General features: G+C 44.9%; 1 protein-coding gene across 1 annotated transcript in view; it reads right to left on the bottom strand.

Moving 5' to 3' along the window:
- Window positions 1–3,388: 3,388 nt before the first annotated feature.
- Window positions 3,389–25,347, bottom strand: part of PRDM1 (PR/SET domain 1) — a 49,636-nt gene continuing 27,677 nt past the window's right edge. The window contains exons 4-7 of the mRNA XM_030195662.1: window positions 21,244–21,496; window positions 7,943–9,036; window positions 7,054–7,182; window positions 3,389–4,107 (exon numbers count right to left, since the gene is read on the bottom strand). Of these exons, the coding sequence (XP_030051522.1) occupies window positions 3,535–4,107; window positions 7,054–7,182; window positions 7,943–9,036; window positions 21,244–21,496 (2,049 nt within the window). The 3' untranslated portion in view covers window positions 3,389–3,534. The remainder of the gene's footprint in view (window positions 4,108–7,053; window positions 7,183–7,942; window positions 9,037–21,243; window positions 21,497–25,347) is intronic.

The following is a 25,347-nucleotide window of genomic DNA, read 5'->3' as shown; positions in this document are numbered from 1 at the left end:
AAAACACTCCCTCCCCCAATCCCTGAACCACCGGACACACGCAACGAGGTAAAATGTTGTCAAATAACAGCTTTTGTTTTCTTCTCAGTGCCCTTTCCAACAAAAAAATTACAAATAAATATTGAAGGGAGAAACATGATAATGTGACAGAAAGTCGAACTCCCCGTCCCCCAACAACAAAAGATAAGTAACCCAACGACTAATAACAGGAAAGTTGAACTATTCTGCTTTAATGAGTGACCAAACCAATTTTCAAAGAACCCAGGCAGCTAATCTCTTCACACACCAGCACATCTGTTGACAGATATATCCTGGGCAGATGGTGGGGGCAGGGACAGTGGGGAGGGGCCTAGCATATACGCCTATGCCCGCTACCAGACAGCACCAGCGTATTTTGCTTTTCGTTTCGTGAGTATCTCGGAGGTGCATCTGTAAACGTCAGATTCAGGACCCCTGAGGAAGGCCTGTTGGCCGAAACACGGACCGTGTAGGGTCCCAATAAACTTTTCTGGTGCTCTTACTCCCTATGTTCCTTTTCTGGTCTGTTTTGGTTTATCTTCCACCCTTTTTGTGGTTTTCATTTCATTTTACAGGAGATTTGGATCTTCTTTTTGTTGGTTTGGGGGTCTAGCAAGGGCCAGAATCAGTTATCATAACACATTTTGTTGATGTATACTAAATTCCATGAAAGCGTGAACAATCATAGATCGCTATCTTTTAACATGGTTCAGACAGGAAGAGGAGGTGGGGAAATGTTACTCCCTCCGTAGTGAAAACATGAAATCGGTATGATATGAGAATAACCTAGGAAGGAACACACGTGTGTGCTTTACTCATTACACGATGGAGCTCACACATTCCACATTCCATATGGGATCATTGTGACTGGGTATACTTATATGAGTTTGTACAAAATACATGATATATGAAGATCCAAGAAAGATACAGGTGTCACAAACAGCTGTATCATGTTCCCCCAAAGACACTCTCAGATGCCATGATTTCCTATACAAAATTTATCGTGTTTTGAGATTGTTGTAATAAAGGTCTCTTATTACTCCCAAATGAGCCATATTGATTTTGGCTGCATCGTTTCACACTTTTTAGATTTAAAATTGTGAATTCAACTCAGTGACAGACTAGGTTGCTCTTTAAATGTTCCACTCATCCTCATGGATGCCACCTGGATCACAGGCGCCAGTGATCCTCAGCTTTGAAAAATCAGACATCATAGACAAAGCCTTTCAGAAGGAATAAAATGTTCATGGGCCTTACCAAGAATAAGAAACACGTACTGAGACCTACAGAAAGGAGAGGTAGCATATGAATTCCAGAGAAAGCTAAGAACGAAGCAACTGTCAGATGGAACTTATCTAAACGTTCTAGAAAAGTCTGTCCTTTGGAGATTTCTGTATTTAATATTGGAGCTTGAAGACTTCAATCTGCTTTGGGCAGGCAATATATAATCCATGTGTTTTTAAGGTTTTTAATTGTACTAGACTTAAAAAGATTTGCTTATGGAGTTTATTTAATGAATTGTCGAATTTTGGGAATGACCTCCCTCTTTTTGTGGTCAGCTGAGACGTTCCAGACATAAAGAAAAGGGGGATGGAAATAGGTTATCAATCCAGTTGTCAGCCTACAGTCTGCCAGTTGGGTTTTCAGGATAATCACAATGAAAAGGCATGAGGCAGATTCGCAGAGAAGGAAGCAGAGCTTGCAAATATGCCTCATGTGTTTGACTGTGGATAGTCTGAAACTAGGCTGGCTGAGAGGACTAGGTTGAAAACCACAACATAATCTCCAAACATACATACACACATAAAAAGGTCATTAGAAGATGAGGCTTGTATGGGTCCCGTGGCTTTAACCAGGATGAGAAGGGAAAGCCAAATGTTAGTCTGAGAGCTCAAATTCGAAATTTCTGGATTGGTTTGGGGAAATCTGTGTCTTAAGAATGCAAAGGCAGAGTGGAGGAGTAGTGTAGTGGTTAGAAGTGGGTTGCGAACCAAGGAAGCCAGGGTTGAGACCTTGTGTAAATCACTTTACCCACTTTTGCCTCAGGTACAATTAGTTTGTAAGTTAATTTGGGCATTGAAAATAATGATGTAACTGAATATGTAACTCACTTCGAGCTCAGCTGAGCATTCGCCTTGGATTTTGGAATATATTATTTGTCTTTGTCAAATCTAAAGTCCCATTTCATTTTCAGTGAATGCATTACGAAACCTATATAGTAAAGGATGTTTCCCATTGTGCAGCTATGAGAAAAGTGCTTGCTACCTCAGTTTACCAAATTGAAAACATTTGGAACATGCTAGAAAGTAAAGAAAATTGGTGGAATACTAAATAAGATGAAAGTGACCAGGAAACCAACTTTCATGAGTTTGTTCAATGAACTAATTCCATGAAGTGTATGAAGTCATGGTTCAGATGGAATTTTTACCCATTACAGGGGTTGGGTGTTTCATGGAGGTGATGCATTCAGACCATGATGGTGCTAAAGGAAGGGAAGTGATCGAAATGGACGATTGTCATTACAGGGACATGTCAACAAAGAGGCTTTAATCACCCAGAAAATCAGTGAAGGGCATTAGGAGAAAGCAACTGAGTTCTACAAGAGGCTATCATCTTCACATTTCTAACTAGAAACCCCCATGGATTGACTAACCTCAAGCAGCTTGAAGTCATCCCTTGCTAGTTTTGTAAATAAGTGATTCAGAAGACAAACAGAAAAACTATATGCTAGTCGCTTGATACCTAGATGTTTTCATGGAGAAAGCTGCAGATAGCAAATTCTCATAGCTACCTGCTCCTTGGCATCCTTTCCTATCCTCAGTTCTTGCTACTCAAGTCATCACTGGGTCATTCATCACACCTATACACTAAAAAAAAAAAAATTAAATAAAAAACAAACATACATACATACAAGGTACTGTAGAGCAAATGAACCCAGGAGTCAACATGTCAAATGCCCAACTTTGGCAACACAAAAAAACCTTGACATTGATATGTAGACTTTCTAAAAAAAAAACAAACAAACTGAAGTAGTGCCTCCCTTCCTTCTCTTCAGTTTTAGGTTCTTCTTAACTTAAAATAAACCTACAGAAATATCTACAACACATGAGCACATACAAACAAAACAAACAGTATAAACATTTATGATCCAAATTACAATGAATTTTCCAGTCATTGTAAACATTATTTTCTAATTATTGCTTTTTGAATGATAAATTGCATAATAAATTATGAAGTACTATTATTGAAAAAAAATAATTACGAATAGATTGTCTTGTAATAAAAATAACAATAACAACAATATCAAGAAGTAATTAGGCAATAAATAGGCTATGCCTTTCTTCATGCCCTGAGAATTCAATCAGTATTGTGGGGTTCCTTCTTTGGAGAGGGGTTGAGAGCAACCCATTGAGGATTACGATAACTTAGCATCAAACTATGTACACATGATTGCTACAAAACCCCACACTCCCCAAGTCATAAATTACAAAATATTTTTGTTTCCTTGAAAAGTCTTTAAAGGTTCATTGATTCCACTGTTTCTTGCTTGACCTTTGTGGGTAGAGGTAAGGGATGACTGTGAGGCAACTTCAGAACCGATGAGTCCATAGGGTTATAAAAGCTACATCCTGAGGACAGAAGCCCAGGCCCCATGTTTCTCTGCAATGATACTTTGAGACCGACTCCTTCCAACTCTCTTCTGAGAATGGAATGGATTTCTTTTTCCACAACTGCCGATGTGTCAATATTGTCCTCGACATCTTCTAGCCTGTCTGCACTGTCACTGATGTCAAACTTCTCAATTTCCTCATTGATACGGTTCAGGTCTTCTGTAGACAGACCACAGGTTGGAACTACTGGACAATTGCCCTTGAGGTGGACCTTGAGGCTGCAAAGGTGAATGTAGCTCTTGTGGCAGTGGATACATTTGTGTGGACGCTCCCGGGTATGGAGGCGCTTGTGGAGTTTGAGATGCACAAACTGGGTGAATTTTGCTGGGCATAGTTTGCACTGATATGGCTTTTCTCCAGAGTGTAGTCGTAAGTGGGTCTTTAGGTTGCTGGTGCTGCTAAATCGTTTATGGCAAACCTAATTTTTGAAGGAATAGAAATACAATGTAGATAAGAAGAGAGCAAAAGACACCAATGCATGACGTACGTCAACTAAATAATACAAGATATTACTCTTCTGCCTCTGTACATTACAAGTTCATCCTAAACCCAAAATGACAAAGTGAACATGATACTAATTTTCAGAACCTGAGATCTTGATGATGGGGCAGTAATTGTTCTGAAAGATGTTACATTATCCCTCCTCCCTTTATATCCCGCATGGCGTATTTTATAAACAAAACCTTAGGATTAGGAAATACATAATGAGCACTTTTCAAGATTCACATATGCAATTTTTAAGTGCAGGATTATGACATTCTCATAGGAGAAAGGAATTGTGTACAGGTGAACCATCCTGATACCCCAGTTGCTCGTATTCAGTGCTACCAGCTATGAGTCAATTTGTTTATTCATTTATTAACCCAAACGCCCTACTAAAAATCACCTACAATCCCTGAAAGTGCCTGTCGAAAAAAGGCCAAGTCTTCAACTCCCAACAGAGTCCCACAAATCAGTGTGATTATGAAGGGCCTCAAGCAACTTATTCTATACCTGAACTAGAACCACAGAAAAGCATACCATCTAATTACGCCATCTTGGGGCCTTGGCACCACTAATAAACTTTGAGTTGGAAAGCTGAAAGAGTGGAGGAGTAGCCTAGTGGCTAAAGCAGTGGACTTTGATCCTGGGGAACTGAGTTCGATTCCTACTACAGCTCCTTGTGACTCTGGGCAAGTCACTTAACCCTCCATTGCCCCTGGTACAAAATAAGTACCTGAACATATGTAAATCGCTTTGAATGTAGTTGCAAAAACCTCAGAAAGGCGGTATATCCCTTTCCCTATTGGAGATTCTACATGGACTGCTGCTATTCCACTAGCAACATTCCATGTAGAAGCCTGCCCTTGCAGATCAGCAAACCAGCCGCGCAGGCTTCTGTTTCTGTGAGTCTGACGTGCAGGATGTCAGACTCACAGAAAAAGAAGCCTACATGGCCGCATTGCTGATCTGCAAGGGCAGGCTTCTACATGGAATGTTGCTAGTGGAGGAGTAGCCTAGTGGTTAGTGCAGTGGATTTTGATTGATCCTGGGGAACTGCGTTCAATTCCCACACCAGCTCCTTGTGACTCTGGGCAAGTCACTTAACCCTCTATTGCCCCTGGTACAAAATAAGTACCTGAATATACCATGTAAACCACCTTGAATGTAGTTGCAAAAACCACAGAAAGGCAGTATATCAAGTCCCATTTTCTCTTCCCTTCCCTGAAACGTATGCACTAATCCTCTCTTACAAATATAAGGAGGATGCAATCCTGTCAACATTTTAAACTTCACTTTGAACACAACAGGCAACCAATGCAATGAAGAAAGAAGGAAGATACATGATCTCTCAAGCCCTTTCTTCAAAATTAATCTCACAGCTGTATTCTGAATCGACTGCAACATGCATATACCCTCGCGGGGCACCATTGCAGGGCATACTCAGTTTCAACCACAATTTCAATGCAAGAGTGAGACTCAAAAGTCAACATGTTCCTGAATAATCTTGACTGTGTTTATATCAGTTCATGGCTTTAGACCCGACATGGTCCCATGTTTCGCACTCGAGCGTTTGCAGGGGCTGAACTATAAAACCAAATATAAACGACAGTACAAGCAACGTGTGAGGCAATAAACCTTGACCTTAATCTCCCTTAAACGTTAAAGACCCTCTTACTTTGTATTGCCATCCTAAACAAATTCAAAGACGCCAAAAGAGATGTACAAACGTCAACGGACATTACATTACATTGGGAACTTCTATTGCGCAACAACCGTCTGGGGGGAATTTACAGAAATAAAAACAAAACCTCAATTAAAATCATTTCATGTATTCTTAAAATAAAACAGCCTTCAATTGTTTACAAAAGACCCAAAAATGAGTTAAGCAGCGGACAGAGGAAGGAAGAGGATTCTGTGGAATTGAAGCTGAAAGTTGTTTCAGAGATTTAACTGAGAGGGAAACAGAAGAGATATTTGCCCCCTCAAAAGCCGACTACTACAGAGAAAAAAAATCCCACCCAATAAAAAGGAATATTTCCACGCAAAGTCTGGTAGACCAACATACAGAACTTAAAATGACATCTTGCTATAACCAGAAGCCAACGCATTCGCTATGAAACACTAGCGTTGTCAGCATTGATTGGTTGAATCCTAGCATGTGACTTAAATAATGGCCCATTCAACTTCCTTATTTAATCCCATAGGGAAAACGATTTTCCAGATAAAAATGAAGCGTTGTTCCTTACGCGCCAAAAAAGCGGACACATCGCCACCCCGAACATTCTGCAATCGGTATAACACCACAAATTTTAAATCTCCCAGTTTATTCTGAGCTATCTGCCGATGCTCCATCGGGGAGGCAAGAGTCTCACTCTTGCACTGAAATTGTGGCTGAAACTGAGTAGAGAACGCCAAGATTTGAACCATGGCAGTGACGCTTTAGGAGGTTTGATAGAGGTTGGTTTGACTGTGCAACGGGGATTGGAGCTCATAATTTTGCATATGCGTGCTTTGGATATTGACAGTCAGCATTTTCAGAGTACGACAGACGTGCCATTGTGGAGCTGTAGTCACAGAAGCACGATTTATTCAAGTGGACTTATGGGAAAAAAAACGTTTGTTTGTGAGATACATAATTTTATATAAATGTTATAATAAAGATATATTTTTTTTATGATTAGTAATCCATGTTTTCATGGTTCCTGGATTATAATGGTATATTAATTTGTAACTATATTGAAAATTGCTTATACCCGGGGTAATTATTTTGTGAAACAAAGCAAACTGAGAAAGGGATATATATGAGACTACAATTAGGATGGCAAGAGACCGCCAAATTAGATTGTGTCTTCCTATGCAATCAAAATTTCATTCTGTGCACCTGGCATTCGTGGGGCTTCTCTCCCGTGTGTACCAGGTAATGTTTCTGCAGATGCGCCAGCTGTGTGAATCCTTTGTTGCAGGTCTCACATTTGAAAGGCCGCTCTCCGCTGTGCACTCTTAAATGGACCTGGAAAGAACAAACGTGTTAACTCCAGTTTCAAAGAGAACTGAGACAATGTACACAAACTGCAGACAAGGTATACACGCACATACATATATCTTATTCTCACTTAATTTTCAGTTTCTTGCATCAACCTGGCCCGTGTGACAGAACACATGATGCACCTGCTTGCCATTGTGTCTGTGGTTTTCAAAGACCTTAACCTTGCCGTAGGACTTTCTACCATTTACAGCTTCTAAAAAGTTATAAAAATGTTGCGCTCAATAAATCTGACAATTAAGGGCAACTGGGCGTTAATGTATTAGAACCAGTAAGATCTGGCGGGCCCCAGTGGCAGAAATTTGCATTGCTGTCTGGAAGATCCTGTGCCCAGTTTCTTCTTGCTGGGAATCCTGGGAACCAGCACTTATAACCCCAGAAGATACAGGAAGCAGGGGCGTAGCTAGGTGGGGCCACGGGGGCATGGGCCCCCCACAGATTTAGTCCTGGCCCCCTCTACTTTCCACCCTCCCCCGCCACTCTCGACCCGCCACCGCCAGGTACCTTTACGAGTGCGATGAAAAATGGACCTGCGCACATCCAATATATGCCTCTACACCAGCGCAGGCCATTTTTCGGCGCACCTTAAGTAAAAGGACCCCTTAACGTCACCGAAAAATAAAAGCCAAATAGCTTGCATATCTTCTGGTGAATTACCAACATTGTAAGCTCAGTCGGTGGGTACCAAGCTACACTGTAGAGTCTCGAGCCTGACCTGCATCCTTACCTTTAAGTTGGAGAGCTGGCCAAAGGTCTTGGAGCAAACATTGCACTCATACTTGATCTTTCCATTCTGCTTCTTCAGCGGATATGGAAGCGTTTTGTATCCGGTCATGCTTCTCTTGTTTTTAATGAGATTCATGGCTTCTTCACTGCTGCTGGTCAACATCGTTGAGGTAGCTTTCGGTTGCATGGCGTGCTCTAACGTGGCCGCTGTGCCAGCAGCGGGAGACCCGTTGTTAGGGCTGCTTAACTTGTTTTTCATGCTGGCTGCAGCACCTGCGATTGAGGAGAAGGCACTGGTGGGTGCTGGGATGAGGAGGTCTCTGGGTTGCTCGGGCTGAAGCAGTCTGCGTGCTCCTTCAGGAACCAGCGCGCCCGGAAGGGCGGCCTGGTTCAGCATGTGGTGGGAGAGGTTGTTATACAGAGGGTACATTCGGGGGAGGAAGCCGAAATTACCAATGTTATTAAAATTGTTCAAAGCACTCAAGCCGTTACAGCCCACGCTGTATGGAGGTAGCAGGAATTTGGAATAGTGGGGGTTGTAGGACGTGATCAGTGCTGGAGGGAGGTGGCTGTTAGGGGGTGCATATCCAGGGTACGACCTTAACCCTTCTGTGCTGTATGGTCCATTCAGGTACGGATAGGAATCTCTCTGTTCCTGAGAAATGTGGAGAGGCGATAACGTGGCTTCTGGGCTGCTGTGAGGACTTGAGCTTTTCAAGCTTTGCTCTGGACTGCTTCTTGCTGACGGGCTGGGTGTTGTGACCGACTGGATGGGTGAGGGGGTAATGTAACTGGGTCTTTCCATGCCATAGACCACAGCAGCCTTCAGGTAGTCTTCGGGAACATGAGGGTGGATGGGGTAGATGACCCGAGGAAAGAATGGCCTGTCGGGGCTACAGTTTCTCCTCGGCTCCTCCAGGTCTTTCTCTGGCGTGGCTGGTGAAATATTGATCCGTGCCGGCTCCTTTGCTTTGGGCTGATGGGTGGAAGGTTTCAGAATCTCCTTCACGCTGTGCTCTCTCTTTGGAATGCTTTTTTGGTAGGGCATGTCTTTTTCCGCGCTGTCTTGCTTTGGATTAATAATGCAGCTCTGTGCTGAAAAATAAAAAAAAAACATAACAGATATAAATATCACAGCTACTTCCCGACACAGTTACTGCTAGAAATGCAATATTCAGAACGATGGCCGCAGGGGCGTAGCCAGACCTCGGTGGGAGGGGGGTCCAGAGCCCGAGGTGAGGGGCACATTTTAGCCCCACTGTGCCACCGACCCCCTCCCCCGCCACTTTCAGCCTCCCCCACCACTATCGACCACCTCCGCCCCTCCCCTGCCACCACTGCTGCCAGGTACCTTTGCTGGCGGGGGTCCCCAACCCCATTCAGCGCCGGTCTCCGGCGCGTTCGCTGATCTGTTTCTGTGAGTCTTGACTCCTGACGTCCTGCACGTCCGTGCAGGACGTCAGGAGTCAAGACTCACAGAAACAGATCAGCGAACACGCCAGAGACAGGCACTGAAGAGGACTTCGGCTGGCGGGGGTTGGGGACCCCCACCACCAAAGGTATCTAGCGGCAGCGGCGGCAAATGAGGGTCGGCGGCGGTGGCGGGGGGGTCAAAAGTGGCGGGGGAGGGTCAGTGGCGGGGGGTTGAAAGTAGAGGGAGGCCAGGGCTAAATCTGTGGGGGCCTCCGCCCCCATGGCCCCACCTAGCTACGCCGCTGGATGGCCGCTGCATAAAGATAAGCGGATAACTTTTACCCGATATTCATCCAGCTCTATCCATTTAGGTAGTGCTGCTAAATATGAAGTGTTAAACTTGAAGGGATAACATACCTGCTAAATCAGTCCCGCTAAATGATAAATTTATTTGGATAGAAGCTAATGTCGCTGCTGTCTCAATACATTTTGATCCTACTCCTGGCCCGTCTTGATTTTAAAAGGATCAATTTTGGCCACAATTCAACTTGCCTATAGTGCTGAACTATAGACTTAGGGATCTTTTACTAAACATTTGTTCGTGTTATCTGCCAAAGGGCCCATTTTATTCCTGTTGGCCTTGCTGCAGATAACATGCATTAATTTTGAGTAAAAGACCCCCCTTAATTTGTTAAGGAAGTTTTCCCCCCATTCTGTGCCCAGGAGACAAACGAGCCCTTCAGAGCAAAAGGGGGCCGTGTCCACTTCTTGCTTTACTACTACTACTATTTAGCATTTCTATAGCGCTACAAGGCATACGCAGCGCTGCACAAACATAGAAGAAAGACAGTCCCTGCTCAAAGAGCTATGTAATAAAAGTGAGCCAAGTATAGGACAATCAAGCCATTGTGACATCACTGATGAGGTTGGCTCTTATTGGTGGCCTGAGGCATTATGACATCACAATATTAGCTCTGGTTACAAGAGACTACTACTATTTAGCATTTCTATAGCGCTACAAGGCGTACGCAGCGCTGCACAAACATAGAAGAAAGACAGTCCCTGCTCAAAGAGCTTACAATCTAATAGACAAAAAATAAATAAAGTAAGCAAATCAAATCAATTAATGTGAACGGGAAGGAAGAGAGGAGGGTAGGTGGAGGCGAGTGGTTACGAGTCAAAAGCAATGTTAAAGAGGTGGGCTTTCAGTCTAGATTTAAAGGTAGCCAAGGATGGGGCAAGACGTAGGGGCTCAGGAAGTTTATTCCAGGCGTAGGGTGCAGCGAGACAGAAGGCGCGAAGTCTGGAGTTGGCAGTAGTGGAGAAGGGAACAGATAAGAAGGATTTATCCATGGAGCGGAGTGCACGGGAAGGGGTGTAGGGAAGGACGAGTGTGGAGAGATACTGGGGAGCAGCAGAGTGAGTGCATTTATAGGTTAGTAGAAGAAGTTTGAACGGGACGCGAAAACGGATAGGGAGCCAGTGAAAGGTCTTGAGGAGAGGGGTAGTATGAGTAAAGCGACCCTTTACTTCAGCTATGATCTAATGACTCTTACGGCCCAATGACTGAGAAGCAAAAATCGGGCCACGTCCATACCTCCATACATCCAGATTAAAGCCAATTCAGGCAATGCTTGTTCTTTACTGAGATGGCCAATATCTTCCATTGTAACAAAGTTGACCTGGCCCGCTTTTGTTCTCAGGGGCCAATGTCATTAAAGACCAAAATGCTGATTGCATGCAAAGCTAAATGTATTCAGGTATCGAGGTTATGCGTGGTTACTTTGAACGTATCAAGGTCAAATCATATCATCGCAACTGCACGTGTTCAACTTTCTCAGCTGCGACTTTCCTTTCCACTTGTTCATCTGACATTGGTCTAAAAGAATGGATCTGGGGTGTTTATGTTTATTGGGAAAGAACAACTCATAAAAAAAACTCCAGACCGCCCAAAATACAGCAGCCAGGCTGTTATTCAGCAAAACATGCTTTGAAAGTGCCAAACCCCTTCGAGGAAAGTTGCATTGGCTCCCAATCAAAGAACGGATCATCTTCAAAGTCTGCACCTTAGTACACAAAATCATATACGGCGTAGTCCCAGGATACATGATAGACCTTATAGATCTACCAATAAGAAACAAAGTCAGATCGTCAAGATCTTACCTAAACCTACACTACCCAAATTGCAAAGGACTGAAATACAAAACAACTTACGCAGCCGGCTTCTCCTACATAAGCGCGCAACTGTGGAATGGGCTCCCAAAAGCTGTGAAAACAATCCACGACCACTTGAACTTCAGGAAATCACTAAAAACCTACCTCTTCAAAAAGACCTACCCCAACGACCCCATAGTACCGTCAAAGGCGTTTGCCCAGTCGGTGGATAACAAATACAAAATTGTCTAGTGATCGTATGAGGTATAAGTGGAGGGTCGGAATGGATGAAGATTGCGTGTTGTCCTGTTCGATCATAGTCATGCTGTGTTGGTAGGTGAAGAGGGTTACGTGGGGTCGTTGGGGTAGGCCTTTTGAAGAGGTTGGTTTTTAGTGATTTCCTGAAGTTCAAGTGGTCGTGGATTGTTTTCACAGCTTTTGGGAGCCCCCTATATAGTTAATCTAGCCAGTTCATATATGTATCTGGTTACCCATACCCTTACACACAGAGGGCTGCCATGCACCATATACCCGGGTGTGATGGTGATGGCATCCAGAGACATGGGGATAGAAATCTGGGCACCGCACCATCTACCCCCGCGTACAGGGAGGGGGCACCCATCCCTTACTTGCCCTAGTTTTGGTTCCTGCACAGGCAACAGACCCAAAGTGTGGCCATGGTATCTCTCCCCGAGCTCATTGTTATCCCATGCAATATTCAAAGATGACTGGGCACCATATCACCATTCAGTCCAACATTTTCAGTTAGGCGCCCTACAGGTTGGCAAACCCAGTATTCATTATCACAGTTTGGTAGATTTATCCGGCCGTCTTATTTGAAAAATTAATCTCTGATATTCAGAAACATAACCAGCTAACCTTTGGTGTTTAAAACACGGGTCCATAGATCAGCGGCTTGTTTTTACTGGTTAGCTTGGCGTTGGGCTATCTGTATACTTGGGCATTATTCTCCTTTTTCTCTGGCTCTATCTGGATACTGTCGGGGTGGTCTCTACGTATTTTCAGCGTATTTTTATAAAAAGGCAATTGCAGGCACTCCCAGGAAGATGGCAGCCATTTTCACATTTTTTCCCCTGAACATTAACATTGAAAGCAAAATGAATTTTGCTATCTGCTACATATTTCTTTTTAAGGCCGAGATAACATTACCAGCCAAGGTCGCCAAGATACTGAGCTGGGCCCAGGGCAGGGCAGGGCAGGGCAAGGCCAACCCCCACCCCCGGGCAGCCATAACCCCGCCCCCTTACCTTCTTGCGTCTGCTCCTGCCTTGGTCTGTCACTCTCCTGCTCCTGTGTTCTGGGACCTGGGTTATCGCATTAACGCAATCACCTGGGTCCTGACACACAAGAGCAGGAGAGAGACAGACCCTGGTGCCAGGCCCCCCCTTGGAGGCCAGGCCAGGGAAATCTTGCCACCCCTGCCCTCCCTCTCGGCGGTTCTATTTGCACAGGAAGTAAATTGTTTGGAGCAATATACAGTAAGTGTTTTCCCTATTTTGTTTTCCCTGTGGTAGGTGGAATGTGGTGTTCAGGGTTGGAGACCAGGGATATGGGAGAAAAGTAGTGTAGCAAATCTGGTTCGTTGCACTTTGGTTTTAAACAGCAATTGAGAGCTCGAAACTGGGTGGGCTTATCGCTTTTCTGACTAACACCCCACACTGTAGACTGTACTGGAAAAAAAAATCATTAAAAAAAATTTATTTTTACTTAATGTTGAGAAAGAGCTGTGGGCTGGTGAAGAGTCATTTCAAGACAGAAGTTGGTGCTACAAAGCCTGTGAGGTAAGGTGATAATTTTGCTGATTCACACTTTTCAGTCTCAACATGAGAGGCCCTCGTACTTGTGGAAAAAAAGAAAAAAAAAACACTACCTAGAAATTTTACGTAGGGCTTTCAAAACTCAGAATGAAAAAAGGAGACTTGCAAATAACCTAGTAATAACTTGTCTACCAAATCAGCAAAGGCCTTCTGTATATAGAAACAGGATTTTTTTTTTTTTAAAGAATAAACCCTAGAGGGGAAATTCTACAACTGGGAGCCTCCATTTAGGTACTCTGAGGCCAGCTGTAAAGGCCCCTGGGTGTCCAGCTTCCTAGTGGTGTACCGAGGACGCGGTGGTGGGAGAGCAGCCATGCGGCTGTTGGCTTCCTCTGTTGTTACTTCCTGTTCTGGGGCAGAAGCAGCAGGGAACCAGCGGAGCCGACAGATGCGCGGCTACTCACGTGACCCCAGCAGGTAAGAAGAATGCACCCGGGGGGGGGGGGGGGGGGGGCTTGGAGGTGATGTGCCGGGGGGGGGGGGGGTGTTGTGCTGCACCCAGGGGGGACGGATGATGCGCACCCAGGGGGAGGGGGTCCACAGTAGCAATCCGCTCTGGGTGGCAGCCGACCAAGGAACGCCACTGCAGCTTCCATTAGAGAAAGTAGCCTAATCCAGGATGAGCCACAGATCTGGCATAACTGCAGGTACCTAAATGTGGCCAGGATGTATATAATTTACCGTATTCTGTACGTTATATGCATGTGGAAGTCCTACCTATGCCTCTCTTGTATTTCTACACTGTCCACCGGATTCTATAAAGGTCACCCAAATTTGGGTGCCAAACTCTGGACACGATCCTGAGATGTGCATGCAACTTAATTAGTTTGAGGATCCAATCCATGACCACCTTAACTTCCGGAAATCACTAAAGACCATCTTATTCCAAAAGGCTTACCCTACTGACCCAACCTAAGTGCCTGAATCCAGCAGTACGTTCCCTATTAGGAGGTTTGAGGTTCCTTGTTGATTTATTAGAAAAGATTCCGGTTGTGCAATCTTGGAATTACAAGGTGAGACACCCACAAAACTGTAATTTCAACCTTTTTTGGTATTTAGAATTTGAGTTGAGACGGTTGGAAATTCCCTGTTCTATATTTAGAGCGCGCACTATTTCATAACATTATTCTATAACAAAAAGGGGCATGGCCACGGGCGGGTCAGGGGCATTCCGAAATTTGCACATCAATGTTTTAGAATACTGGGTTTCCTGGTGCCCAAAAACTGGGTGTGGAAATTGGCAGCCATGTTTGAGGGCCACTTGCTGAATCTGGCCCTTTGCTACTTACGTGCACCGTTACAGAATAGCATTGAGTGGCCCGATGTGTAAGGGCACATTTGCTCGAGAAGCACTGGTATTCTCCTCGTGTATACGTGCAAGCATGTGTAAATACGCTCACCTAATCTATAGAATTTTCTTTCATCAGACTACTTGCAGAAAGCATTTTCCTTGTGTAAGTAGAGACGGCCTCTTAGAAAAGTGCATGTGGGTGTATCTGCATAACAGGGGCTTCGGCGGGAGGGGGGGTCCAGAGCCTGAGGTGAGGGGGCACATTTTAGCCCCCCCCCCCGGCACCGCCAACCCCCCCTGCCATTGCCAACCCCCCTACCGCCGCCACCACCACCACCAACTTTGACCCCCCCTGCCGACGACCCTCTCGACCCCCCTCCCGCCGCCAACCCTCCCCCGCCATCACCTACCTTTGCTGGCGGGGGACCCCAACCCCCGCCAGCCGAGGTCCTCTTCTTCCTTTGTTCTGTTTCTGCGAGTCTGACGTCAGACTCAGAATGAAGCCTTCCGCCGGAAGAAGAGGACCTCGGCTGCCGGCGGTTGGGGGTCCCCCGCCAGCAAAGGACGTTTCTGGCTGCAAGGCTTCGTTCTGTTTCTGTGAGTCTGATGTCCTTCACGTACAATGTGCAGAATGTCAGAAACAGAAACAGAACGAAGGAAGAAGAGGACCTCGGCTGGCGGCGGTTGGGGGTCCCCCGCCAGCAACGGTATGCGACAGTGGGTTGGTGGCGGGAGGGGAGGGTCGAGAGGGTCATCGGCAGGGGGGTCCAGGGCCAAATCTATGGAGGCCCAGGCCCCCGTGGCCCCACATAGCTATTTCCCTGCTGCATAACCCCTAAGTGCAAAACCCCTAAGAGAGAAACTTCACTGGCTCCCACTTAAGGAGCGCATTGCATTCAAGATCTGCACGATTGTACACAAAATCATTCACGCAGACGCCCCAACCTACATACTAAACCTTGTGGATCTACCTCCCAGAAACGCCACAAAATCGTCCTGCAAATTTCTCAATCTACACTTCCCCAGCTGTAAAGGACTAAAATACAAGCAGATGCATGCCACCACCTTCTCTTACATGAGCACGCAGTTATGGAATGCACTACCTACAGACCTGAAAACAATTGAGGAAATAACTAACTTTCGCAAATCTCTGAAGACATATTTCTTCAACAAGGCTTACAAAGAGAACCCATAACCTTAACAAACCACCTCACCGATCCTTCCAGCTATGACAATCCACCTTCTAAACTTACCCACCCTATCACTTCCTTCTTCCTCCCTTACTTATTCTTTACACATCACTAATTGTATCTGAAATCCTGGAATGACAGCATCATAACCAAACTATGTAAGCCACATTGAGCCTGCAAATAGGTGGGAAAATGTGGGATACAAATGCAATCTCTATATATAAAAGGCAAGACCAACGTTCTGAAGCCTCCAGCCGGAAGTGTGAAGCGCCAGAGATATCCGGTTTCCCCATGAGTGAAGGAAAACAGCACAGCACGAAATCTCACATAGTGAAGGACTCAGAGGGGGGAGGGGAGAGAGATGCCCTCACTCTCTCTGTAACAAAAACACAGAACAGCAGGAAACTTAACACCGAAGGACTGGACTGGGAGGGGGGAGGGGGCAGGGACACACACTCCCACATGCACACTCTGAAGAAAACCTTGCTAGCCCCCGTTTCATTTGCATCAGAAACGGGGCTTTTTTACTAGTAAATAATAAGAAGAAGAAGTAGGTATGCTGAAAGACTGTGTCTAATCTCTTCTGCAGACCCCATGTATTTTGGAAAGAGGAGGTGCGGAGATGTGACATATATACATATTGTATGAAATAAGTGAGCGCATACGTAGAGTAAACAGGTGTATATTTGTGCACTGCTGTTGCTGGCTCTGGTCCCTTTCCCAGCTTTTTGTACAATTACCTCCCACCTGTACATTTTCCCCTTTGGTTTTCCCCAGGGGTGTAGCCGCAGGTGGACCTGGGCGGGCTCAGGCCCACCCAACAACGGCACACTGCTGTGGTAGCTGAGCAGGGATCCCCAAGCCTCATCGACTGAAGATCTCCCTAAAGGCGCCTAGAACCTCCTGTGCACAGCTCGGCAGCCAGCAGATGCCTCCTGAGCTGCCAACACTAGTCCTCTGCGCATGCTCACTTTTCATGCCTGCGCCAAGTGCCGGCGGCCCACTGCCGAGCTGTGCGCGGGAGTTTTCTGGGTGCCTTCGGGGTGATCTTCAGCTGGCGAGGCTTGAGTATTCCCGTCAGCTCAGGAACTTAGTTTCTTTTAAAAGTTGACTCTGTGTGTGTGTGTGTGTATGTGAGTGAGTGTGTGGTGGTGGTGGTGGTGTGTGGGGGGTGCGCCTCGAGGCAGGGAGGGGTGGAGAGGACATTTCCCCCCTTATGGCCACCCATAATCTGCTCTCTGGCTACGACCTGGTTTTCCTGTCTATTAATGGCTTTTCCAGAATTTCCACATTAAATTGGGCTTCTTTATTTAGCTGCTTAGCATCAGGGTAATTTTTAATCAAGGGATGTGGCTGGCAAACTCCTTAGTGAGGCATGTTTAGCCAGCTAGATTCCTTTGATTAACTGTAACATTAATTCTTGAGTTGCCTTAATTATACCAGTCAGTTCCAGAAATTTCCCTTGATTTCAAAGTAAGGGTATTCTGGTGACCAGCTGCTATTTAAAGAGTTAAGATGGAAAGGCTTCTATTTTAACCAGATCAACCTGTGTGTGTGTGTGTTTTTTTAATCTCTATTTTAAAGCAAAGTCCAGTTCAGCAAAGAACTACAGGACACAGTCCGCTGTGAGAGAAGATCCACCAACAAGCGGAAAACTCAAGCACCCCACGGTAAAAACAATGATTTGTAAAAAGTGGGAGTACGACCAAGGATACCAGAAACTGGAAGATGTTCTTAAATAAAAAACTTTATTAAAGGTTTGAAGACTCGACACGTCGTGTTTCGGCCGTCAGGCCTGCATCAGGAGTCTATAAAAAGTACATTTATATATGATATGTATGGTAAAAAAGAACAGAAAAAGAACAGAAAAAAATTATTATCTATAGTTGTTTTTTCATTCATGTGGTTTGCATTAAATCATTGACTAATATTATCAAATTGACTAATATTCTCTATATGTATGTGATCTTAACGTAGTATATATATGTATGTATATACATCACAGCATTATGATATTATTATTAATTTTAATTTCAAAATTCACAATTTTAAATGGTTATTTGCTCTTTTTTTTATTAACATGTACTGTATGTGCATCCTGCATTATTTTACTTTTACCATTTATATGTGCATATACATTTTTTATTATTTACTGTTTTTATTCATATAAGACATGGATGGTTTTTTGTATTGTATTATTATTTTACAAATTCATATATAGTATTTTTTCGTGATAAGTTTATCATATGTATGTGTTTTAATCATTATTATTATTTTTATATTATCTTACAAAATTGCCACATAAAATCTATGAGTTCATATAATTTATTGCATTTATTGTTTTAACTTTTTCTGTAGATAATAATTTTTTTCTGTTCTTTTTCTGTTCTTTTTTACCATACATATCATATATAAATGTACTTTTTATAGACTCCTGATGCAGGCCTGACGGCCGAAACACGACGTGTCGAGTCTTCAAACCTTTAATAAAGTTTTTTATTTAAGAACATCTTCCAGTTTCTGGTATCCTTGGTCGTACTCCCACTTTTTACAAATCACAGTCCGCTGTGTCCATATGATAAGTAAAAAATGATTCTGAAACAATTAGACATAAAAAAAAGTCCTAGAGTGATAGTGAATCTGGGAACGAACGGCTGAGAAAGAAATAATTGTGCAATCTCTTAACCATCTTCCAGCCTCTTCTCCCGCAGATTGAAAGTAGACGTAAAAACCATAGACCAGAAAACAGTCAGTTCAAGTGAAATGAAGCAACAGAAGGCAGAGCTAGCAAAGCAGATTGGAGAGATAACTCTGCTCTGCTGAATAAAGGAAGTGAAGATAAACTTCTGAAGAAGAGAACAGGCCTTTCTGATATTTCTTGTCTATGGGGGCCCCATGTGCTCACAGTTCCTGCTCCTTCCCCTCCGCTATCGTTTATCGTTTATTCATTTACGATACCGTTTCAAATTGTATTCACAAAACAGAACGGTTTACATAGCAATATAAAAATCATAATAAAAACAAACATAAAAGAACTCCATCAAAATGATAGGAAAGCACAGCAAGCTAAAACAACCATTCTAAAAGGTGACAACGCCAACACGTACTGGACAACCATTCATAACAAGTACATAGACTGTTATATTATTTTACTGCATTAAAATTCAGTCAACCTTTTGCACCTTTTCGGGTGAAGCTCGAAGGGACTCTTGATAAAGGACACTCTTGTATACGTCTCTGGGTATACATCGCACACACAAACTCATATTTTGCAGGTGAAATGCAATCTCTTTGAGGGGAATATCAGAGAACCACTTAATTGAATGTGAAGGAACAGGCCAGAAAAAAGAGGGGGAAAAAAATCACGCCAACCTCCCCTCTTAACTTCCTGCCCTTCCTCTTCCCTGCCACTGCAGCCAGTGTTGCACACGACTGCGCAAGCTCAGAGCTGCATAGGTGGCTTTCAGCTGCTTGCATGCAGGCCTCTTTTGAATCCAACACCAGTTTGACCCTTTCAATATCCTATAGAGTACAACAGCTGTAAACACAGATCAGTGACAGGGGGATAAAACAAGTTGCATTGGGCCTTGAATATAGGACACGGCAGGGGTGTATCTGAGGTTCGGCGGTGGGGGGGCAGGGGCTAGAGTGAGGGGGCACATTATAGCCCCCCCTGGCTGCCGCCGTCACCTACCCCCGCCATGGTCTGCTTCCTCTGGTCCGGTGCCTTTAAAAATATTACTTCAGCTTACAGGGGACCCCCAACCCCCACCACCCAGCCGAGGTCTGACGTCGCAGTTTTCAATAGCATGAGGATGGAAAAACTTCTTAAAACAAGACCTCGGCTGGGCTGGTGGGGGTTGGGGGTCCCCCGCCAGCTGAAGTAACATTTTTAAAGGCACCGGAACGGAGGAAGCGGACCTCGGCGGGGGTAGGTGATGGCGGTAGGTGGAGGAGGGTTGACGGCGGTAGGGGGGTCCAGGGCGAAATCTGCGGGGGCCCAGGCGCCTGTGGCCCCACACAGATACGCCCCTGGGGCACGGTGTCTTGTCCCTTATGCCACAGGCAAACACCGTAGTGCGTAGCAGGCGTAAGTAAAAGAGTTCCAATAGGGAGCCTGGGAATCTGGGGTGGGTTTCAGGGCTATTAAAGGATGCTGGAAATCAAGAAGCTGTTCACAGCGACTTGATGGATGATCATCTGGACCTAGAGACACGTAAGCCTCCAAAGCAGGAAGTCAGTCTTTTATCTCCTAAAGGACCTCATAAACCTATTGCACCCTGGTCCACAAAGTCGTCTACGGGGAAGCCCCGACCAACATGTCAGGCCTTATTGACTTGCCTATTAGGAGCGCAAAAAGATCATCACGCACATTCCTCAATCTCCACTATCCTAACTGTAAAGGGCTAAAATATAAATCCACATACGCGACCAGTTTCTCATACATCTGCATGCAGCTATGGAACGCACTACCGAAGGCCATAAAAACAACGCCAGACCTAACCATCTTCCGAAGGCTACTGAAAACAGATCTTTTCAAGAAGGCATACCATAAACATCCATCTTATATACTAAACAATAACATTATACACGACCTAGACAAAACCGAACTCTTATCACATGACTGATTATCCTCTTTGCTATGAATGATCAAGACCTGTCACTAGATTACCTTAGTATGTTATAATCCAATTATTACTCAGGAACCTTCATGCAATACCATAATGTATTCTTCTTTACCATGTATGTATGCACATGATATATATATATACCATGATTTGTTCCATATATGTTATGTTCCATGTATGTTAAGAATGCAAAGAGTGGGAGAGCGACCAAGGATGCCAGAAACTGGAGGATGTTCGTTAATGAAGAATTTTATAATAAAATTCTTCATTAACGAACATCCTCCAGTTTCCGGCATCCTTGGTCGCTCTCCCACTCTTTGCATTCTTCTGTTTTTACCGTGGGGTGTTTGAGTTCTCCGCTTGCCGGCGGATCTCCTCCCATGTTCCATGTATGTTACCATGTATGCATGCACCTTAACGCAATACCATTTGTAATTCTGTTACCCAGAAATGGCAACCGCCATTACGGCAAATGTAAGCCACATTGAGCCTGCAAATTGGTGGGAAAATGTGGGAGACAAATGCTACAAACAAATAAATAAATAATTGTATATGGATAATACTCTGGGTTCAATTGATCAAGGACATGGTACACTCCCACCAAGCAATCAAAGAAACTATCCAAAATTTTCAACAAGCTCGTTCGATCTCAGCAGGCATAAGAAATTCTTTCTTCTGCTATTTTCTTTTTACTTGTAATCTTCCCCTCCGTGCTGCAACCCGGGAGACAACATGCATGTTGTCATCAGATGCCAAGGAGCACCCCTCAGGTTTCACCAGACACTTACTTCGACTGATGAGGGACAACTCCCCGGTGGAGGGACAGTGGAGTCTCTCGGCGAAGTCCCGGCAGTACCAGACGAGCAGCTCTTGCTTGGCTGGGATAGGCTGGATGGTGTAGAAGTAGATGTTTGAGCCATTCTGGCAGGCGGCCAAGTTTTGTGCCTGCGTCGAGTGTGCTGGGTTCACGTAACGCATCCAGTTGCTCCTCTCCTCGTCAAAACCATCGACGAAATGGTCGAACTCCCCATTGGAATAGATCTAGCATGGAGGAGAGTAACGGTCAACTGTTAAACAAGGGCAGCGGGATACTTTACAACTAAACCCTACAACATGACATTTACAAGAGATATTCCATAATCGACATCTATCCATGTTAAACTACAGTTTCCATCCTCTAATGGCTTTTGCTGTAAGAGAATGCTTAGGGGCAGTGGCGTTCCTAGCCTGGATGACACCCGGGGCGGATCGCCAATGCACCCCCCCCCCGGGTGCAGCGCACTCCCCCCCCTGTGAAATGACACCTCTCCCCCTCCGGCGAAATGACACCCCCCCCCCCGGTGCACTCCGCTGGGGGGGGGGGTGCCGTAGTTCACTAACTTCGCTCATTCGCTGCAGCTCCTTCTGCCCCGGAACAGGAAGTAACCTGTTCCGGGGCAGAGGGAGCTGCAGCGAACGAGTGAAGTTAGCGAACTCGGAGCCGACAGGCGCGTGCCGCGGCACCCCCCAGCGGCGTGCACCCGGGGCGGACCGCCCCCACTGCCCCCCCCCTTGGTACGCTACTGCTTAGGGGCCCATTTACAAAGGCTTGCTGCAAAATGGCCTGCGGTAGTGTAGACGCGTGTTTTGGGTGCTGACAGAATCGTTTTTCAGCGCACCTGTAAAAAAATGCCTTTTTTATTTTTTGATGAAAAGGGCGAACCTATATGCCTTTAAAGTAGGCACCACCAGCCACAACACCCCTGCTCAACTGGCAAAGCACAGGAGCCACCCCAGGCAATCTGAAATCCAGGAGCTGATCAAGCTACGTCCACACCTGCTGGGAGATAGAGAAATACTGAAGGCAGTTGGGGGCTAGCCGTCCAAGAGGCACTATGGATTTTCAGTGTTCTCTATCTCCACCTGCTGGTAGGCGGATACAACCCATCAGTTAACGGATTCATCTGCTGCCGATGACAAGGAATGAAAATGATTTTTCAGACGTGCAGCAAAAAATGAAATTACTGCAACATGGCGGTAACTCCATTTTGGTGCACATTGGGCGAGCGTAGACGCTATTTATTGATTGGAATATGTCAGTTTTTGGAATATGCATCTGCCAGAATTAGTTTTAGACATGGCTGGGGTTTGTAAGAAAAACCTCACTCATTGGCTGTCAATCTCCAGCACTGCTGTGGTAAATCTCCAGCTTTGGTTTGTCTGGTAAGGCCTAGGTGAGTGTCCGTCTTTCCCCTGAAGCAGTAAGGAAAGAAGTGAGACAGTGCCTCTGTAGGGTATGTGCTGCAAGGAGGGAAGAACTGCACAAAAGATAAACTTCCTTCAAAAAATTAATGCCCGTCTCCAGCTCATTCGGAATGAAGTGCTCTGGATCCTACTTTAACACCACTGAATCACCTGACGTTCAGTGATCCCAAAGGACATTGCATTTTCTTAATGGCAGCTTGTTATCTCCCCTGCCCTGAGCACAGAAGTGTGTAAACTTCCCTCCCTCTGCAGACCTGGAGTAAGACTTTGCAGGAATACTCTGAATTCAAGCCTGTGGTGGAGGAATGGGGTGGAGCAAAGGAAGGTGCACATCACCTGCCATAACACAAAAAAACATCACAAAATGTAATGAGCTGGCAAGAAGCCAGGACAGCCACTAGAAGACATGGTTCCTCTCTGGAAGACAAGCTCCGTCTTGTGCCAGTCAAGAATCACCACCCTACGTTCTGCCGACATGTGGATTAAAAATAAAGGCAGACAGAGGAGAGAGTGCAGACACTGGATAAGTAGTCATCAGAACAAGGAGACTAAGGAAACTGGTTTTTTTGTTTGTTTTATTGTCCAGAAAGTAAGGTGGATAACAAAAGTGTTGCATTGAACTAATTTAGGGGAAGGGGCAGAGAGAGAGAGAGAAAGAGAGAGAAAGAGAGAGAGAGAGAGAGAGAGAGATGATGGGCTGGTCCTGCTGACATAAAATGGACTCAATCACCCCTATTTAAAGAAACATGGCTTCTTTATCTATATACAGTATATCCTATATAATAAAAGGCACCTCCAACATTCTGAAGCTGACTGCATGGCTGAGGCATTCCTGCTCTCTGTATCCATCTCCTGAATTGACATCACGTACTTCCGGGTTCGTCACAAGCAGAAGTGACCAACCACACGAGGTTTCTCGGCTTCAGAATGTTGGAGGTGCATTCTATTAAATAGGATTGGTCAGTTCCTTTCCTATATAATAAAAGGCACCTCCAACATTCTGAAGCTGACTGCATGGCTGAGGCATTCTGCTCTCTGTATCCATCTCCTGAATTGACATCACGTACTTCCGGGTTCGTCACAAGCAGAAGTGACCAACCACACGAGGTTTCTGGGCTTCAGAATGTTGGAGGTGCATTCTATTAAATAGGATTGGTCAGTTCCTTTCCTATATAATAAAAAGCACCTCCAACATTCTGAAGCTGACTGCATGGCTGAGGCATTCCTGCTCTCTGTATCCATCTCCTGAATTGACATCACGTACTTCCGGGTTCGTCACAAGCAGAAGTGACCAACCACACGAGGTTTCTCGGCTTCAGAATGTTGGAGGTGCATTCTATTAAATAGGATTGGTCAGTTCCTTTCCTATATAATAAAAGGCACCTCCAACATTCTGAAGCTGACTGCATGGCTGAGGCATTCTGCTCTCTGTATCCATCTCCTGAATTGACATCACGTACTTCCGGGTTCGTCACAAGCAGAAGTGACCAATCACACGAGGTTTCTCGGCTTCAGAATGTTGGAGGTGCATTCTATTAAATAGGATTGGTCAGTTCCTTTCCTATATAATAAAAGGCACCTCCAACATTCTGAAGCTGACTGCATGGCTGAGGCATTCCTGCTCTCTGTATCCATCTCCTGAATTGACATCACGTACTTCCGGGTTCGTCACAAGCAGAAGTGACCAACCACACGAGGTTTCTCGGCTTCAGGATGTTGGAGGTGCATTCTATTAAATAGGATTGGTCAGTTCCTTGAAGCACAGCCAGAGTTCAGCGTCCTGCACAGTAACGCTCAGACACCAGAGAGAGAGAGAAAGAGGGAGGTATCTCTGTCACACACACACTCTCTCTCTCTCACACTGTATCACATTCACTCTCTATGTGTCACACAGTCACTCACACACTCTCTTGGTCTCATACACTCAGTCTCACAGAGAGTCTGTGTCTCACACACACTCTCTCTCGCACACACTGTATCTGTGTGAAACACACACTCTCTCTCTCTCACACTGTGTCTCACATACGCACTTACACACACTCTCATTCTCACACACACACTCTCTCTCTCACAGACACACTCGCACCCAGACTCACTCTCTCTCTCTCTCTCACACACACTCGCACATTCACTCTCTCTCTCACACACAGCCACTCTCACGTACACTCTCTCAAACATACACACTCCGAGGAAACCTTGCTAGTGCCTGTTTCATTTGTGTCAGAAATGGGCCTTTTTTACTAGTATATAATGGTGTATCCCGAGGACTCCTGCATTACAGTAGAGGTACCAGTGGACAGTGATTCCTACATGTATTCAGTGCTTCCACCTGTCTGAACAGTGCTGCTCTATACGTACACATATTTTCGTTTTTAAACACCATGGTTGGCTTTAAAGAAAAGCCCAAACACCCACTGCAGGGTCTGAATAATCATCTGATATAGTCTAAACTTCAGAAAGACACCTATTAAAACATAAAACAACTGTATTTAAATCATGTACTGACTTTATCATAACCTTACTCTGTAAGCCACATTGAGCCTGCAAAAAGGTGGGATAATGTGGGGTACAAATGCAATAAATAAAAAATATACAGTTTGCCATACTAGTATATGCACCTTGCCCCCATTATTTTCTCTGTTTCTATG

This window comes from Microcaecilia unicolor, chromosome 3 (genome assembly GCF_901765095.1).
Source record: "Microcaecilia unicolor chromosome 3, aMicUni1.1, whole genome shotgun sequence".
NCBI classification, from domain to species: domain Eukaryota; kingdom Metazoa; phylum Chordata; class Amphibia; order Gymnophiona; family Siphonopidae; genus Microcaecilia; species Microcaecilia unicolor.
This window is presented reverse-complemented; position numbering and strand designations above follow the sequence as displayed.